At 42.6% G+C, this 21,259-nt stretch overlaps 1 protein-coding gene across 1 annotated transcript in view; it reads right to left on the reverse strand.

Annotated features, from left to right (window-relative positions):
* Positions 1-21,259, reverse strand: part of LOC126470803 (coiled-coil domain-containing protein 63) — a 301,892-nt gene that overhangs the window by 273,258 nt on the left and 7,375 nt on the right. Inside the window, exon 2 of the mRNA XM_050098816.1 lies at positions 15,938-16,106. Coding sequence (XP_049954773.1) covers positions 15,938-16,106 — 169 coding nt within the window. The remainder of the gene's footprint in view (positions 1-15,937; positions 16,107-21,259) is intronic.

A 21,259-nucleotide genomic window follows, 5' to 3' on the forward strand; every position in this document is an offset into this window, starting at 1 on the left:
ATTTCTTGCACTTTTCGGGAGGCTTTCCCTCTTGAAAATATCTTTGCAACAAACTTCTGCTAACACAACAAGAGTTAGATTCAGCAAGGGCAACCTGATTCAGTGTTATATATTTTGTAGTTATACGCCAATTACAAACTACTCGTTGGACCCTCGCAGCGGAAATAGCCGTATGTCCTCTTGCTCAAACTGTGCACAAAAGACAAACCAAATATATGTCAGTAAATTATGGAAATAGCTTGTTCTTACGAAAAGCTTCCTATATGTCATATTCAAGATACTAATTTTGCTGAGATGTCCTGCTTTTCTTGCATTTACTTGTCTGTATCGGAACATAACAAACATCGTGTACCCGCAAGAAATATTTTATGATTCCCAGCTCTCCAGGCAGCATGAATACGTGCAGACGAAATCGTATGAATGTGCTCACAATGGCGCCAAATAGTAATTATAGACAACGTTAAAACTACCTAAACTAACAGTACTGAAACTTTTTTCTAGAAATAACTTTTAAGTTACAAAATGAAACTCTTCTTTTCAAATGGCAGATATTAGTAACGTAAAGCAGATTTTAAACTTTAAAATCAATGCAGCTACAACAGGAACATTTCTCAAATATGAAACGACTAATTACAGAGCTACGTGTACGTCGGTTTGACTAGTATTTCTCTTTCGTAAATCTCTGTCAATTACGAAACGTGTTGCGCGTTGTGTTGCTGCATAGCGACGCTGATAAAATTGTGCTTTCTAAACGAAGTGGATTCAACACGTATCTTCACTAACAAACTCAAAGTATTGTTTCATTCGTGTCAGGACTCGTTGTTTTGCAAGGGCTGTGATAGAATTCCTAAACAATTTCAAATTCAAGAAATTTTACTAAACTGCAGTATTTCCACGACTGGCATGGGCTTAGGTGTAATTCTTTTAAGCAAGGTGATGGTGGCAGTGGCTGCAGAAAGGGGAAATAATAGTCCGTTGTTTTCGTGGAACATTTTTTTAAATCCATGACTGAGAAACAGAGCCCACCCAGTTGTAGGAGCTGGCAGAATAGTTAAGGAAGAGAGTAAGGGCTGATCTTTCACGGTGGAAGGAAAACGTTTTTGTCCTAAACAGCAGATTCGTATTTCTTACACGAAATCGAATCACCATCGTCATTACTCACACAGAGCTGAGTGACAACACTATCAGCATGCTAAGTACATAGTTCAATGGTCACATGCACGTGGATTCTTGGAGTGGGTTCTTTGAAATAAGTGGAATTTTAACATCCAGTTCTCTCGAAATTCCATCACGTTACGAGTTTGACGGTACACACTTCGATGCTGTCATCTACAGGAATATTTTTCAAATCTTCGCGTTTCAAGAGAAGTATCACAGATAGCTCTAGGTAAGTCGAAAGTACTGTGTTTTCAGTTTTTACGAGAAAATACACCAACTGAAGGGGCCCGTAGATTAGCACTGTGTACTTCTATATATTTAAAATGGTTCAAATGGCTCTGAGCACTATGGGACTTAACATCTGAGGTCATCAGTCCCCTAGAGCTTAGAACTACTTAAACCTAACTAACCTAAGGACATCACACACATCCATGCCCGCGGCAGGATTCGAACCTGCGACCGTAGCGGTCGCGCGGTTCCAAACTGAAGCGCCTAGAACCGCTCGGCCACACCGGCCGGACCAATATGTTAACACCCTTGCCACTTGTCCGTTATTTACACATAATTCTAATACGTAAGAACAACTTCAGGCTTCGCGAGCTTACGCAAAAGTCAGATTCTTGATTGCAGAACAGTTCAATGTCTAGAGTCACATTAACATTACTAATTGCATGAGTAAACTGCCCTAGCAGCTTTAAAGCGTGACGTGAATTTCCGGGTAATGTGGCACGCCAATGGCGCAAAAACAGAACAAATATTCATATATTAGTGGTCTTTTACTGCACAAATTCTTGTCAGCCCTACAAATGCGTTATACCAGTGAATTCGTCTCAAACAAATGTGCTATTATGGCGCTAAAGCCCTATATCCCCTCTTGTATTCCGCCGCACGGCAATACTGATATGTACTCCACAGCCGGCAGACACTGTAGGCGCATCGCGCCGGCCAGGTACTATCCTATTCGACCGTCGATATGAGAACAGAGGCGTGAAATGGACACCTCGCTGGCCAGATCAAATTGCATCTCCTTATGAAACTTAATGGTTCGCGCCGTAACTGTCTGCTGATAACGATCCTGCTGGTGTATTTGGATTTCACATTAAATTGCACTGTTTGCTCTGGCTCACAACAGCCATGGAATTCTGATACTTCATTTGAAAGTTCGTGATTTGAAATGGGTTGCATTTCTGCCACGCTCTCGGGTATCCGTGCTCTGCACACTGAGTTTTTTGAACCGAGTCTACGAAAGTGGGCGACGAGGCCTGTGATCTGTGTGTAATATGGGCAAACGATTTTTCAATTTGTAGCAGCAGCAATTAAAACTGCAAAAAGAGCAGCAGCAGTAGCTTGAACAGCTATTATTGCAACAAACGGAACAGCAGAAACAGCAACAGGGTTATTGCGACAAGTGATTCTTCCACTTATCTCATTCGATACCTTCAGTAAGTCTAAAGAAGCTTGAGATACACATAAAGTGGAAATCAAAAACGGACTAAGCGAAAAAAAGTTTTCTTTGGGTTATACCCGATAAACCAAGCTAAGTGCCTTTGCCAACAAGCTGTTGATGATGATGATGTTAGGTTTGTGGGGCGCTCAGCTGTGCAGTAATCAGCGCCCTTACATATTCTCAATCCAGTCACTTTCATGAATGATGATGGAACGAGGAGGGTAACACAAACACCCAGTCCCCCGACAGGGAAAATCCAACAACCTGAAAACCGGGCGAAGCGCTACAATCATTTCCAGTAGTGCATATATACTGAAGCGCTAAAGAAACTGGCACAGGCATGCGTATTCAAATTCAGAGATATGAAAACAGGTAGAATACGGCGCTGCGGTCGGCAACACCTATATAATTCAACAAGTGTCTGCCGCAGATGTTAGATCGGTTACTGCTACCAAAATGGCAGGTTATCAAGATTTAAGTGAGTCTGAACGTGGTGTTACATTCGGCGCACGAGCGATGGGACACAGCATCTCCGAGGTAGCGATGAAGTGGGTATTTTCCCGTACGACCATTTCACGAGTGTATCGTGAATATCACGAATCCGGTAAAACATCAAGTCTCCAATATCGCTGCGGCCGGAAAAAGATCCTTCAAGAGCGGGACCGACGGGGACTGAAGATAATCGTTCAGCGTGGCAGAAGTGCCAACCTTCCGCAAGTTGCTGCAGATTTCAATCAACAAGTGTGAGCGTGCGAACCATTCAACGAAACATTATCGATATGGGCTTTCTGAGCCGAAGTCCCACTCGTGTACCATTGATGACTGCACGACGCAAAGCTTTACGCCTTGCCTGGGCCCGTTATTGGACTGCTGACGACTGGAAAGATGTTGCCTGGTCAAACGAGTCTCGTTTCAAATTGCATCTAGCGGATGAACGCCTACGGGTATGGAAACAACCTCAGGAAACCATGGACCCTGCATGTCAGTAGGGGACTGTTCAAACTGGTGGAGGCTCTGTAATGGTGCGGGGCGTGTGCAGTTGGAGTGATATGAGACCACTGATAATTCTAGATACAACTCTGACTGGTGATACATACGTAAGCATTCTGTCTGATCACCTGTGTCCATTCATGTCCATTGTGCTGGAATAGTGTCAGTGCGTCGAATACCTAAGGACCTTATAGAATATAAGGAGAATGCGACACCTAACACTCCATTTTTGGTTACTATGCTCCGACTGCATGACTTTTTTATTTACAAAAAGCATCCGATACACTATTAACTCATCGAAAATAAAAATTACCTAATTTAGTTGAATTCGACCGAAAAGTAATTGCACCTGGTGTCGTCAAGAGGAGATCAATGTTTAACGAACTCGAAGACTGAAGAATTTACAAGATTTTCAACAAAGGGATTACTACTGACATAATAAAGAAGTTCGTTTTACCGTTACAACAATGAAAAAACAACTTATCGGTCGAAAAGAAAAAGGGTCCACAATAGTTGCTGTAGTATTTAAAAATAGCTAGTAGAACATTTTTCGAATAGTTTATCAATTAGAATTGTTTTGTGCTCTATAAATTTAAAAGAAGGATTAAAAATAAGTTAATCATAGGCTCTCACTGGGACGTACCTCGTTTTTGCTGATACCTGCATGGCATTTAGCATGTTCTGTGTTTTTCAGAATAAAATATTTATTTTTATTGATGAAAGGATGAAAACGTAGATTTGCAATAGTTGTGTGAGTCTTACCGTAGACAATCAATAAAAAATATTGTTGAGGTTTTCTCATTAAAATATTTTTGTCAAAGCAAAACATAACTCGGAGTCAGTTTTTTTGTGCACATAGCCTCCTGTTGATTTCCACTCTATATTAATCCGGTCCTTTCTTTATTTTGAGGTTGAGGGGTTGTTATTCCTGTTTCCAAGAATGGTATTTTACTGTCAGAATGTCGTCAGTTATACAAAGTGATCAAGGAACTACAGCTAGTCTCCGATTCTAGCAGAAATGCGTTCAGTGATACTTGTGATTTGTTGACCCACCACTATGGAAGCTCGACGACATTTCAACCACTCTGTTAAAACACTTGTTCAAGCATTTGTATCATGGACTGCCAACTTACAGTAGCTCTGTGGAATGAGTATAAGATGTCTTACCCGGAATCACTTACCACAAGGTTCGTCTCCCGACCTTGGCATTCGGTCCAAAATTCTCGCCTTTCAGACATAACGCTCCACAACGTTGCCCACATCGTGAAACCGTTTGAAATAGCATCGTTCACGCAACAGGCGTTCTATGATAACACAGAAGTAGCAAACCTTATAATTCAGTCTAGTTTATAGCAGTGCGGCATCCTCTCATTCTCACCATCAGACACAAAGAAACACCTGGCTGACGGTTCAAACCCGTGTCCAGCCACCCTGATTTAGGTTTTCCGTGATTTACCCACATCGCTTCAGGCAAATGCCGGGATAGTTTCTTTGAAAGGGCACAGCCGACATCCTTCCCTAATCCGATGGGACCGATGACCTCGCTGTTTGGTTTCCTCCCCGGAATCAACAAACTAAGCAACACCGGACGAGGCGGTGGACTGGTTAGCACACTAGACTTGCATTCGGGAAGACGTCGGTTCAAACTCGCGTTCAGCCATTCTGATTTAGGTTTTCCGTGATTTCCCTAAATCACTTCAGGTAAATTCCTGGATGGTTCCTTTAAAAGGGCACTGCCGATTTCCTTCCCCATCGTTCCCTAATCCGGTGGGATCGATGACCTCGCTGCCGTCGTTCGCTGTCGTCGGAAACCAACGGGCACCCCTTCGGTGACACTGCCTGCAGCCTTGTACTATTTCATTCACAACAGTAACGTCACGTAAACCGCGTCCAGAGAACCACTGCAAGCTTAGCACGTACCACTCCCCGCAATGGAATGCCTAACACGAACGCAGCAATGTCATTTATCAACGTGGATATATTCTGGCGTCAGGACTCGCCTTTGTTCTAAGCCCGGCAGCGGAAAATGGTCGACTATAATAATAAAGTATTAGATCTATTTTGGCAGCCTATTGGTATTCAGCATTGAAGATCACACCATTCCACCCGACATAAAGTTTGAGGTGGAGCAGTTAGTCAAGACGTTCAAGATGCAGCTGACGAAAACGATTCAAGTGACGTAGGCGTAAGATGCTTTCTACATCTACATCTACATCTACATCTACATGGATACTCTCCAAATCACATTTAAGTGCTTTGCAAAGGGTTCATCGAACCACCTTCACAATTCTCTATTATTCCAATCTATTATTCAATCCACCGCGCGGAAAGAATGAACACCTATATATTTCCGTACAAGCTCTGATTTCCCTTATTTTATCATGGTGATCGTTCCTCCCTATGTAGGTCGGTGTCAACAAAATATTTTCTCATTCGGAGGGGAGATTTGGTGATTGGCATTTCGTGAGAAGATTCCGTCGCAACGAAAAACGCCTTTCTTTTAACGATTTCCAGCCCAAATCCTGTATCATTTCTGTGACACTATCCCCCATATTCCGCGATAATACAAAACGTGCTGCCTTTCTTTCAACTTTTTCGATGTACTCAGTCAGTCCTATCTGGTAAGGATCCCACACCGCGCAGCAGTATTCTAAAAGAGGACGGACAAGTGTAGTGTGGGCAGTCTCCTTAGTAGGTCTGTTACATTTTCTAAGTGTCCTGCTAATAAAACGCAGTATTTGGTTAGCCTTCCCCCACAACATTTTCTGTGTGTTCCTTCTAATTCAAGTTGTTCGTAATTGTAATTCCTAGGTATTTAGTTGAATTTACGGCCTTTAGATTAGAATGATTTGTCGTGTAACCGAAGTTCAACGAGTTCCTTTTAGCACTCACATGGATGACCTCACACTTTTCGTTATTCAGTTTCAACTGCCACTTTTCGCACCATTCAGATATTTTTGCAAAATTGTTTTACAATTTATTTTGATCTTCTGATGACTTTATTAGTCGATAAACGACAGCGTCATCTGCAAACAACCGAAGACGGCTACTCAGATTGTCTCCCAAATCGTTTATATAGATAAGGAAAAGTAAAGGGTCTATAACACTACCTTGGGGAACGCCAGAAATCATTTCTGTTTTACTCGATGACTTTCGTCAATTACTACGAACTGTGACCTCTCTCACAGGAAGTCACAAATCCAGTCATATAACTGAGATGATATTCCATAAGCACGCAATTTCACTACGAGCCGCTTGTGTGGTACAGTATCAAAAGCCTTCCGGAAATCCAGAAATACGGAATCGATCTGAAATCCCTTGTCAATAGCACTCAACACTTCATGTGAATTAAGAGCTAGTTGTGTTTCACAGGAACGATGTTTTCTAAACCCATGTTTACTGTGTGTCAATAGACCGTTTTCTTCGAGATAATTCACAATGTTCGAACACAATATATGTTCTAAAATCCTGCTGCATATCGACGTTAACGATATGGGCCTGTAATTTACTGGATTAATCATACTACCTTTCTTGAATATTGGTGTGACCTGTGCAACTTTCCAGTCTTTGGGTACTGATCTTTCGTCGAGTGAAATTGAGAGGTTCCCTCGCCACATATCAGTTCACTCCGATCCGCGGCCACTGACTGCCATGGCTGCTAACCACACCCGGCTCAGAGAGCTCTGGGTTCACAAATGAACACGCTTCATCCCGTAGGCTTCCATAACGGGGTCAGCACATTTGGCGGCATTTCTGCGTGGATTTAATTATGTCATATGCAACGATATTAATGGTGAACATTATGGTTAGGTAATTCATGTTGTGCAGATCGATTTATATTTTGCCAGTGTGCTAAAACTGTCCATCAGTCGTAGTTATCACGGCTTGTTACTTCCAGGGTCTCATCTATAAAGTATACTGGCCTTTGTAACTAGTGTAATGTGTCATAAGTGGAGTTGTTTATCATAGACGTTGGGATTCGTCTTGCCCCCCACCATGAAGTTCAGACCCACGGTGTTGCCTCAAAGGAAAATCGTTTAAAGTAGTGTCACCGGTGCACCATGTTTTCGATTACGACTTAGAGAACTAAAAATTACTGGTAGCGTATCATTTTCTTACCGCATCTGTGTGCTTGTCCTGTCTCAATTCTGTACACTAAATGACCATTTTCTGGTATTTGGAGAAGAGGATTTTGTTCGACGCAGAGTTTCCCTAATCCTCATAAATGGTTAGTGGCCTGTGTGTATAAGGCCTACTCAAGATTGAGTGTTTTTCCCATGACGGCCTCTGTTTTCCAACACCCGTTACAAAGAAACTTCTAGAAGTCCTTGCAGGGAGCAACACCATATAAACGCACTGTAAGTGGAAGCAGGAAGGCTCAGTGACAACACCTACATACTGCACCACATTTAAATTGGCTGAGAGACCTCATGTTAAATAATTTTGTTGTATAGTTTGAAGCTCGTGAAATCGAGCAGTCGGGCATCAGCTCCAGTGCTGTAGCGTTGGGAAGCCGCAGGCCCTCTGGAGCAGATCCTTCGCGATCAGCGAGGTTACCCTTCCGGTACGGGAAGCCTACGAATCATTCGAAACTGCGTTCCCGTGCGCGGGCGTGAAATTCTGTGCAAGTATAATGGGCGAGCAAAAAGTTTCCGTTCGAAGGCCGTACAGTCCAAAATCGGTATGCCAATAAGGAAAAATCTCAGTGAGCATTGACACAATCATCCCACCTACGCACCAGATAGAAGATACCCGTTTGGTAAAACATCGTGTCCTGCTGACCGAATAAGTCCTTAACTCGGTGCCGCACTTCCTCGTCCCACAGGAATCGTCGACCTTGCAAGGCCACTTTTAAGGGACTGAAGGAGTGATAATAGCATGGGGACATATCAGGACTGTAGAGCGGGTGCTCGAATGGCTCCCACTTAAGATGGCGCAACTTTGCGCCCACATCAAAGGAACATTTAATGCACTAATACACATCTATGTCCTACTCCGTGTCCAGAAGATTTTCAGTCAAAATTACCCGGGATTTACTGTTACTACTTCTCCAACACGGACGTAGCAGTTCCATATTAAGAACTGTCTGTGGAAATAGCACGCAAGATAAACTCGTATTAAACGTGTGTCGACTGAGATGTGCAAGTACACTTACCAGCAGAAAAGTTGGAAAACTGGAAATTTGTGGGAAGGTTGCGGCGGCGCGGTTCCTTCCGCCCCTTTACGACGAACCTGCACCTACCTGTGAACATTGTCTCAGCAGATCATCAGTAGGGAAGCCGAGCGAAACCTACTGTACTTCGACGTGAACCACGCTGCAATTAGAGTCACTAATCTACGTTTCGGGAGAAAGTTTTCACATGAAATGAAAGGTTGGAAATTTTGTCCTTAATTAATATATTCTGAAACTTAGGTGAACAAGGATCACTACCAAGCCCGTGCTAGTCCCAACACAGTCACTCATAATCCCTTTCACTCACGTTAGCAAGTTTATGGTGTTGCATTTCCCGAAAAGGTAATAGCTACAAAAATACGGATTGTTTTTGACTGAGAATGTTCGGCAAATATTAAGTCTGTCGGTACCTAATGCAGTCACAGTTTTTAGCCACCGGCCTGCTCAATACGCCACGCAGAATGTCTTTTCTCGTCACAAAATTCACTTAAGAATTCCGAAATTTCTACACACCCGTCGTAATAATTATGCCGTCACTTTACAACACTTCTGATGTATGAAGCACTGCTAGATCCGGCAACTTATCATTTCCATCGGAACTACTAATACACACGTCCGAACTGTTTCATGGCTAGGCTCCGACTCCTCTCTAGAACACTCGTAAGCCTCCTCTACCAGCAGAGAAAGGCGCGCGAAGAATATTGCTTTACCTTTGGTCAGTTTACTCAACAGCCAATAGCAAAACAACGTTCTCCCGCGTCAGTCCGCGCTTTTCATCAATAACCAATCACAAAATAGTAACCCTAACGACTGCACCCTTTACCGACGTAATTATCTAATATGCTGAAGTTTTGCTTATGCTTAAAGTTATTTACTATTGTTATTTATACCTGAATTAACTTTCCCTTTACCATAAACTTACTTTACATATCTATTCTACAAAAATCCCCTTTGTCGACATACATACTTCTTCGAAATGTTCCCACACTAAATCCCACTATATAACTCGTTAAACAATTATCTTCATATTAACCTTAAACGACACTCACGCATCATTCATACTGCTAAAACACATTTATAACATTTTACGTACACAAAAAGACATCATAACACTTTATGAAAATACTACAACAGTTTATGAAAAACCTTCTCTTACTTTAGTGCACTCTAGTGGGCACAATCGAAACTAAGTCACAGTACCCCATCCAATACTGTCCTCTATCGGCTGATACATAAACTACGTCACTATCCAGCTCTGAGACACATCTCCCACTTAACCGCCTCCATGGCAGGATCGGTATATGGCGCTACGCCTCAAGGGCTTATGAGACCCAACTGCTAAGGTCATCGGTCTCTAAGCCTACACACTACCTAATCTAACTTAAACTAACTTACACTAAGGACAACACACACACCCATGCCCGAGGGAGGACTCGAACCTCCTACGGGAGCAGTCGCCCGGACCGTGACAAGGCGCCATAGACCGCATGGGTACCCAGCGCGGCCAGAAAAGTTGGTCTGCGAAGATCGCACCCAGAGTTAAAGTTCGGTACAGCATTGACGTGAACGAAGTGCAACATCCCATCTTTTTCTGTTTACCATGGAAACATTCAGACGAGAAAATATTACCTCAAAAATTACAGGAAACTGATCCTGGCAGTATTCCATATCTGTTCCAAAAAGGCACATAATCTATTCTGAAAATGTAATATAATGAATAGATTTAAATTAGTATATTGTCACCGTAGCAGAATAAACGACATACAGGATTTGGATGTAAAGTGTCTCATGCTCGAATCCGTGTAAATCTCTGTTCTTCCGCCACGAGAGACACATTCTTCTGGTTCAAAAATGTGTTGTCTATGAAGCCCTGCAGTGAAGTCGTATTGTATGAAACACATTTAGATGACACGCAACTCATTTCCCACAGAAGACGAGATGAAATTTTGGCTATAAATCAGTAATGGTTACTTCTGGTGGAGAAAGATCTCCATGGACTTAGTAACTTAAATTTACTACTTCTGTCTGACATATTACGCCGGTACTATTCACTCTGTTTCATTGATATTACAAGGTAACAACTGACAGCCTGTCGCTGCGAGCTATTTTTGCACAGTTCATTCTATAAAAGCCTATGGCAGTACACGAGCAAGGTCAAATACCTGCACCACATCACTTCTTTCAGTCGAGTCACATTATTCATGTGCCGTGCCTCATCGTCTAAATCGTGACCGCGTCATTGCTCTTGTGGAGGAGAAAATTTGACGGCGTCTGCGGCCGGGGCACGGTGAGGCGTTCCTGAGCGCCCTGCGCGATGATGGATAAGACGTTATCGAGATACTGGAAAATCCATTAGGCGTGTGGGAACTGAACTTTGGCATCTTACAACACCTGTCCAGGATAATGACTTTGTCAACACGTCACGGTTAAATTCTTTTTTTAATCGCGGTGCAGTTGGAACATACTACTGTGTTTCCCTTATCGGTGGATACGGTTCGATGCCGGTTTCGGAAGACCGGGCTACTTAGAAAATACGAGGCCATCAGTGAGAGGCTCCGTGATGATCATCGGCTCTACCGATTAGCGTCTGCCGAGGACTGTGTCAGTCGGTACTCACGGAAAGTGATATCTTCCGACGAACTGATGTCTTCAGCGAGTGATGGTCCGGTACTAGTTCACAGACAGCAAGGTGCCCGTTTCGACTCCAGTTACACCCGTGTACCATATCGCAGTGGCCACCTGTCTATGGCATGAGGGACAGATCTGTTTCCGGTAGAACAAATCTCCTACATCCATGTCAGCGATGATGTAGGAGTGGTTTGCAGAACAGAATGAGATTTCTCTTCTCGACTGGCCTCATCTTGCATCATACCTAAACCCTATTGAAAACGTATAGGCGAAGATGAAACAGACCATGCGAGAAAACTGCGCTAATCCTGAACCGAGACCCCGTGATTACCTTTGGGACGTCGCCATAGCTGGATGGGAGGATAAGGCAGAAAATACGATATTTATTACCCGTCTCAGAGACTCACTTCCTCACACAGGCTTTTGGACGGGGTATTAAATGGTAAAAAAAAAACACATGCTGTGTCCCTCTGAGAGCCGAAAATATCTTAGTAAAATCCGTCACTTTTCTTCCTATTAATTTCGCGATTTCTTCAGATCAAACAAATTAACCAATTAACACAAATATTATTGCACGAAGTCAGATACGAACCAAACCTTGAAGCCAGGCAGCTATTTACCAGATCGCCTACTACGCCTCTGAGCTGCGAATACATTATGCTACATCTACCGATATTTAACTTCTTGTCGTTCTTGTCTCCACATGACGAAATGAGATCCTTAGAATGACGCAGAACAGTTTTCTTGCGTGTTTTTAGAAAGTGCCTAGTGTTAAGTGTTAAAAAGTTGTTAATTCCACCACTAAACTCACAATTAGAAGTACTGTTTACTTTTAAGAGCAGATTTATACGCCCCATAATGTCATTAGCTCCTTCATAAGATGACGAGTAATTCAAATTTCAGCCACAGCCATTTTTTAATTTCTCAGTTGTATAACAAAGACGTAACAATTGGGAATCGCAAGTACACTCACAATTTTTTCAGAAATACTTAGAACAACTCATTCAAGGGATATCAAAGTGTGAAAATCACTCCAATGCTATTACAGCTTCTGGGGCTACGTTGGAGCAAGAATGTGAAAACCTACAGCCAGAGCTTCGGTCGAAAGATCTCCTCTGCCGAGTCAATGACTGCAGTTTCCTTTATATAGAATTTAGTATATGAAGCATACATTAAATACATTGAGTCTTACACTGACAGCAGACATCTCGATGAAACTGCTAATCTGATAAAAAATTAAAAAATCTCCATTATTTCAAGGTTATTTTACGTATATAATACGTGGTTGCGTCCCTCAAAAATCTTAATACCATAAACCAACGACCTGTGCATGCCTCCAAAGTACTATCGGCGGTGCCATCCATATTCAAATTGATGAGGACGCTTTGGCCATTGTTTATGAAATTTCTTATGTACCTCTAAAGTATGCAGTTTCTTTTAATGATCGACAATAAGCCCCTGGTTTCATTGTTTGGATCCTAGTCGAACCCCCATCCCCGAAGAGACAGTGTTACGTTCTCCGGCAGTAGGCCCTGTAACTCAGTAGTTACCACCTGATATCCACTATCATTCCACTGCTCAACATGCGCACGACATTGTCCTCTGTATGAGTATAGAAGCTGTCTTCGATCAGCAGACAGCTGTATGTTTTCAAGTGGACTTCTTTAGGTGCCTAGTGTGGGACGAATTGCCCATCACATTCCATGAAATACCCCAAATCACACAACAAAACCCATATCTTCATCGTGTAGCTGCAGCGTCTGTCTAAAACAGTAGACATTGGACTCTGGCTTCTATGAGTATTTTTCCTTGCTCTATCACATGAGTGCAAGGAGAAGCGTACTATTCCAGACAATGGAAGAAGTAGAATGAACGGTAGTTATTTCAGTCATGTATTGGCCATGTATGCTCCAGTTGCCCCACCAAACGCTCTAGGTGTTGTTCTGCATTAAGGCGATGGTTCAGCTTCATGTTTATAGGTTAGTTGTAAAGGCTGACACTGAAAATCCCTTCTGTACCTGTGTTCCTAGCACACGGAATCAGGTAATATCTACTCATCATTCCTGAGAGTATATGCGCACTGAAAATACTCTACAAGTTAAAGAGCAATGTTCTGTTTGTGCTATATACTCTCTCCAACTTCTCATGTGTGACCCACAGGCTAGAACCACAACAAAGGCTTCGATCTCGGCCCTCTCAGTTATTTATGTTTTTCAGGAAGGTCCTCACACCATATTATCACGTAATGGTCTATGATTCATTCCATCTGTTTTTAAACAATTCTGATCGCATGATGGTATTAAGCACCTGAGCACTGCACCATTCCAACTGCTGTCCACTTTTGAGGTGGAACGGACAAAGTGCAGTTGATTACAGAGATGTGGGAAACTATGAAGGAAGAAGCCCAGATAAATTTCATTGCTACCTACTATTCTAACTAGTCAACAGCTGCAACCCGATGTAACTGCGGCATAGTCACATATACTGCATATTCCTGCATATAGCATAGCAGTCCAGAGCCTGTACGCCATCCTAAGTTATCCTGTTTGCTACTGCATTACGCTGTGCAGCATGGACCCAAGGAGATGTCAGAAACAGTTCGTCAAATATTCGGAATGATGGTCGCATGGAATATATCGCACTAGCAACTCCAACACTGTCCTCATTCTACTACGAGACACGACCACCTCTGCCTATTCCTCAGTATACCAGTTGACATAGGCTAGCTCCTTCGTCCCAGCCTCCCACTTCACGTGACACGAACTCCACCCTCGCCATGGTTCCTGAGCATAGTGCTAAATTAAGGTTCTTATGATCGGGTATTGGACCCTATGGAATTAGTTCTCATGTCAGCTGGCCACAAACAGACATGGGCGCATCCTCACTAAGGCAACCCCTGATATGAAGCCGATAAGGGCGGACGTACAGAGCCCCAGGCCCGACACCCTTAGGCCTGTCGTGATCTCCTGATGCCTTTACTGTAATAACTGGACTTCTCTATCCTATACACTGTTGGTGTAGGCCGTGTCACAGACATAACCGGCGCAAAGTGCCTGTTAAGTGGGTGACGAGTCTTATATTCCCACTTGACAGTGCTACTGATATGGATTTTACGACCAGCAAAGATGCTGTACACATAGTGACTCGTTCAGGTCGAACCAATTCCGCCCACTTCAACCGAAAAACAAGTGTGTGAAATAGATGGAGCTTATCTAGTTAAATGCCAGGGCAACACGATCGCCGAATTAGATCGTTATAAATCCAGTTACAGCCCTGTTTGTATGTTTAGATTTCATATGAAATATTACTGAACCGTTTTGCACCAGCCTTGCCAGTCTCTCATTATTTCTAACGTTCGAAATCTGGACTTGGCTACACCTCTGCTTTGCTCTCATGCGTAATTTGCTATGTACAGTGTTTAGGAGTATTTGCAGAGGATTGAAAAGTCACATTTTAAAAACTGGTGATGACCATTTCATTTAGAATATATTTTATATAGAGCAAGTAGAGAGGGCTTTCTGGAGCACTTAACATTTGTTTGAACTATTTTTTTATCAGATAAAAATAAACTTTATTGTTTCAGAAACAGAGTTATGTTGGGTAATTGATACATTTACTAAGACCCTAAAGTTTGTGACAATTAACCTAGAGGTACAGTGGCCCCATGCTGTGGTCTAATTCCGTATTCAGTGACTAATGTACACCAAGCCCTATCATCATAATCTTCATCATAATCTCTCATTCTAACCCCGTTTGAAGAAGTAGACGTATTGATCCAAAAACAGAATTTTAAAGTTACTTTTATTTGTTTTAGAACTTGTCTCTTTTTGAATTTATTTTTAATATTTATTGCAACAAATTTTTCATTTCTTGTTATAATAATCTCTTATTACATATTACATTTACCGATAATCTAAAGCTTGGACATTCATACTAAACTGTGCTATACACGAAATGGGCAATCCACTAGTGTGTCCTGAGCCCACTAAAAACCAGACCTACACCAAATATACACAAGGAGAAAACGCGAGACTTAATATTGTTTTTAAAAAAGTCTTTTAACCGCGGATACAAAGTCGTTAACTTTATAATAGTAATAAATAAATGAATACTTCTCAAGAGTCCATAATAAATTTAATAATCTGTAAAACCTCATAAAAGATCCACAGGTACTAAAATTAATGGGTAATAAGGTAATCAAATTTTTTGGAATTCATGACAGGTACACTACTTCAAATGGAATACCTTCGTTGTGCACATTAGTGTAGGTCTGTAAGCAACCTATCGCTGCTTTGTCCTGTTTCTTTGGCACCAGTGCAAACATTGGTGGAACGATATGAGTTCATCATATTCTATCCTGCAGCTCAATGGATTTTAATCAGAAGTAATTGTCACCCTCAGTGATATTCGTATCAGGACTCATAATGAAAATATCTACCTGATGCAACATAACATGCTAAAAACACTTACATTTGAGATAAACATAATTAAAAGATAAAGATAACAGTTAGACAGATCCTCCAAAAATGAAAATGTCCTACCTGTTCCTTTTCTGTTTTCATTTCTGCTTCGTATCTGTCGCCCTCTGCAATCAGCTGTGCTATATTAGCTTTTAGTTTGTTGTCCCTCATTTCATTCAGCGTTGATTTCGAAAGTCGTAGATTCTGAAGCAACTCCTGTTTTTCCTTCTCCAGTGCTGCTATCATATTCCTGTTAAAGGAAATCATTGGATGGATGGGTACACTACTTCGTGTTTATTGTTATTACATTATATGAAATCTAAATCAGACGTATGCAGTCATTTCATATAAATATTTCTGGGGAGATTACCCAGTAATACAGGCTTTGTTTTAATCTAATCTATGCTGCTTTAAGCAAAGATACGGTACAAAAATAGTGGGGATTACAATTACTATGCGTACACAAAGATAGAACCTCATATGCCAGTCTATCAAAATCCCCGAAATTCTATATTGTTTGTATGAGCCTCGTGAATAAATCATTATGAATGCAGTTCTGTGTATGTCATACTCAGCAAGTGAGCTGGCGTCGACTGAAAGGTAATGCGAAATCTGTAAATGCATACAGATTTTTGGATATAATAGCTGGGCTGTACCCAGCGAGGATTCAGTACTCCTTTCCACACTAGTAAAATTATCACCTGTCGCTCTTCGAACGATATCCCTTTATCACTCATTCTCTTTTACCAATATCTTTCCTACCACACCTGTCTTGGCAGAGCGATCGGTGTGGTGCACTTCTTACGACACTTATCTCTTATTCACAGACAGTGAACTCAAATTCATATTACGTCATTACGATTTGGGTTTAACTGATTAATCTAAACCTTTTTAGGCGCATTCCGAAATTTTTCCTTCACTAAAGCCACGACCGATTTCTCTTTGCAGTAGAACTAATGTGGTGCCGCATCTCTAATTATGTGGACGAAATGTTACACTCTTATACGCCTTTCTTTATAAATACACTTTAGAAAGTAATTCTCAGTTTTGAAGGTGCACCTCTGTAGGGCATGAGTCATTGGGGTTTAACGCTCTGTGACGACTATGTGGTGGCCGTGCGGTTAAAGGCACTGGAGTCTGGAACCGCAAGACCGCTACGGTCGCAGGTTCGAATACTGCCTCGGGCATGGATGTTTGTGATGTCCTTAGGTTAGTTAGGTTTAACTAGTTCTAAGTTCTAGGGGACTAATGACCTCAGCAGTTGAGTCCCATAGTGCTCAGAGCCATTTGAACCATTTTTGAACGACTATGTGATTAGAGAAGGAGCTCTAACTCTCGATGGAGAAAGACGAAGTAGATAATGTGCAGTGTCCTTTATAAAGGAATCATCCCCGCATTTACCTTAAGTGATATGAAGCAACTGTAGACAGGTTCTGCCTTGTAATATGAATGTGTGTCCATGATTCTAGTCATGTCGAAGGGTCATTATATTTAAAATGTCTAACTTTACTGTTTCCGAAAGCTTTGTATTAAAACTGAGTTTATATCAATGTTTGCTGCATTAGTCTCCGCGTAAAAACTTCGTTTGTTTGAATCCAAACGAAAAACTGTTTCTTCGACTGTTCTGAAATTGTATTGTATTATGTTTGCCTCTTCTTCCACGAATGTTTTGAATAAATACGAAATGTTATCTCAACGTTGTTTTTAAGGTTTATAAAGCCGAACCGAAACTCGTTCTACAAGCATAAGCAATGGTGACATATTCCTTCATGCAGAACTTCGCACATACTCTTCAAGTTTGTGTAAATCATCAGTCTGTGGCGCCGTACTTGTATATACATTCGCTTGTACCACATTTGTCAGCTGAGTAAATTACGAGCAGGAAGAAAGAGGCGAATGTTTAGTAGTCAGTCGAGGTAACTTCATATGATGTGGTTGCATGCATGCACGACAGCAAAGCCTATAGTGCTCGTACCAAAATTTTATGAGACTACAGCGGCGGAGTAAGAAAAAAAACTGTAATTAAAATGTAAACATGCCGTAAAGATGTGCTAATGCTCTAGTTCGCACGCACGCACACACACACACACACACACACACACACACAGAGCCAAATACGAAAATCACGCAACTACTCAGATAAAAGGATTAAAATTGTATGGGAGATTGCTGTGGAAGGCTGATCGCTGGGATAAAACAAATAAAGCAGCTATTCTAAACCACACTGAAATTTCCAAACAAAAAGCTTAGTGGTGTTCAGTTGAAACGTGACGTACAGTGATTTGTACGCCACAGCCATCACAGGCCGAGCGATGCTCTCGGGAGAGTTTCAAGCCGACTATACCCTATTCGGAGACGTGCCAGGGTTATTTCATCCAGTCGGAGTGACTGGGTAACTGGTATGAGGTACACCATGGTCAGTTGCTCCACCGACCCCTGTTTATTGTTCCCCACAGCTAGACATTAGTGGCCGTGGTGGTCCAGCTAGTAGAACACCAGGCTACGGTCCTGGAAGGTCCTGGTTCAATCTTGGATTAGGGGTGCGATTTTTTCTCGTTTCAGGCCCTCCATGACGGCCGCAGGTCAACACAGCCTACTTTCAAATGAATACCGGGCACCTTTCCCACGATAAAAAGGCGGCTGAGGAGATGTGGCCACCACCGTGGCGAATAAAGGCTGCACTCTATCTGCAGTCAGACCAATAGCTTGGTCACGTGTCACGACCAATGCTTCTCTTACAGTCGCACGTCTCTGATCCAAATGCTGTAGGGGAATGGCCCGCTGTGTCAAATTGTATTTCCTGCATGTACCCATGGGTACTTTGTTCGCTTGCTCGTTTCTCCAATTTCCGACATTCCTTGGTACGCTACAGAATGAAACACGTTACCCTTCCTTCTGAATAATAAGAAGGGTGTGCAATACATTTAAAATAATTTTCTCTGCTGGATACATTTTCTCCAGTGCTAGTAGGACACTAATGGAATCAGACCAGATGAGGAAAAAATTTTCAAATCTAAAATAATGCTGGGCCCCTTTAGAGGCCACGAACGAAAACTGCACCAACGTTGATCCAAAACCTTATAATCAGGCACACTCATCTCTAAGATCCAGTAGGACACACTATGTTCAGAGATGCAGTAGATGCAGAAAACGGCTACGAACCAGCAATGAAATGCTAACTGGGCCGTCAAATATTGCTCTATACATGGTCGTCGCTGTTCCATTAGATACAATGCTTAAAATTTAAATTTTATAACGCAGTTATGATTTTGGCGGAAGACTTGGCTGTATAATCAAACTGTTTCCTTCCGTCACCCAGCTATACTTCAATTACCATTATTAACTATTAAGTGTGTCATACGTAATGCTGACACATCTCCGCAATGTCTTGGCTACGGGACTCCTCTTATCTAGATTTGACGCACGTTTACAACAGCTCAAGTGCTAATTAGAGATAGAACATTTATTTACCCTTGTTTGTAGCTACCTACTACGAAATATAAAATCCTTTGTGGCTATTCGTTGTGGCGTACTACCATGACACAATATGTTACTAAGCAGTGGTTGTCAGATGCCATGTACACACATCAAAAAAAGTTTAGCACCACCCTGGTTCCCAGAACTCATGAAGATAGACATTGACTGTGGATATTGTATCACAGACACAGTCCCTTTGACTGTTCAGAGATGTCACTAAAACCGCCCAAATATATAAACAACCATGCATGAGCAGCGCCTAGTAGGCGGAGGAGGTCCGACAGCCGATCAGTTCCAGTCATTCCACCAGAAAGGAGGTACACGGCTCGTGTTGTCTGTAATTCAACCATGCCTAGACGGTCAATACCGCGGTTCGATCACGTCCACATTGTTACTTTGTGTCAGGAAGGGCTCTCAACAAGGAAAGTGTCCAGGAGTCTCGGAGTGAACCAAAGCGATGTTGTTCGGATATGGAGGATATACAGAGAGACAGGAGCTATCGATGACATTCCTCGCTCAGCTCGCAAAGGGCTACTGCTGCAGGGGATGACCGCTACCTACGGATTATGGCTCGGAGCAACCCTGCTAGCAATGCCACCATATTGAATAATGCTTTTCGTGCAGCCACAGGACGACGTGTTACGATTCAAACTGTGTCCAATAGGCTGCTTGATGCACAACATCACTCCCGACGTCCACGGTGAGGTCCATCTTTGCAACCTCGACACCATGCAGCGTTGTACAGATGGGCCCAGTAACATGCCGAATGGACCGCTCAGGATTGGCATCACGTTCTCTTCACCATTGAGTGTCGCATTTGCCTTCAACCAGACAATCGTCGGCGACGTGTTTGGAAGAAACCCTCTGAACGCATTAGACACACTGTCCAGCAAGTGCAGAAAGGTGAAGGTTCCCTGATGTTTTGGGGTGGCATTATGTGGGGCCGACTTACGCCGCTGGTGGTCGTCTAAGGCGCCGTAACGGCAGTACGATTCGTGAATGCCATCCTGCGACCGATAATGCAACTATATCGGCACCATATTGGTGAGGCATTTGTGTTCGTGGACGACAATTCGCGCCCCAATTGTGCACATCTTGTGAATGACTTCCTTCAGGATAACGACATCGCTCTACTAGAATGGCCAGCATGTTCTCCAGATATGAACCCTATCGAACATGCCTGGGATAGATTGAAAAGGGCTGTTTATGGATGACGTGTCCCACCAACCACACTGAGGGTTCTACGCCGAATAGCCGTTTAGGAGTGGGACAGTCTCGATCAACAGTGCCGTGATGAACTTGTGGATAGTATGCCACGACGAATACAGGCATGCATCAATGTAAGAGGACGTGCTACTGGGTATTAGAGGTATCGGTGTGTAAAAAATGGTTCAAATGGCTCTGAGCACTATGGGACTTAACTTCTGAGGTCATCAGTCCCCTAGAACTTACAACTACTTAAACCTAACTAACCTAAGGACATCACACACATCCATACCCAAGGAAGGATTCGAACCTGCGACCGTAGCGGTGGCGCGGTTCCAGACTATAGCGCCTAGAGCCGCTCAGCCACTCCGGCCGGCTATCGGTGTGTACAGCAATCTGGACTACCAGTTTTCACGAGCAATAAAATGGGCGGAAATGATGTTTATGTTGATCTCTATTCCAGTTTTCTGTACAGGTTCCGGAACTCTCGGAACCGAGGTGATGCAAAACTGCTTTTGATGTATGTACTAGGCCACTCACCAGGATGTTTATGTATGCAAGTTCTGTAGTAGCATTTTTGTGCATATCTTTCTCCCGGAAGCGTAACTAGCCGCTCGATTAAGATCTGCCATGGACTCACACAGAGATAGGAGAAGGTATGGTATAATGTTCACTCTAAGGGAAATTGAACTATCACTTGCTTGCCGCCTACACATTTTG

This window comes from Schistocerca serialis, chromosome 3 (assembly GCF_023864345.2).
Source record: "Schistocerca serialis cubense isolate TAMUIC-IGC-003099 chromosome 3, iqSchSeri2.2, whole genome shotgun sequence".
Classification (NCBI taxonomy): domain Eukaryota; kingdom Metazoa; phylum Arthropoda; class Insecta; order Orthoptera; family Acrididae; genus Schistocerca; species Schistocerca serialis.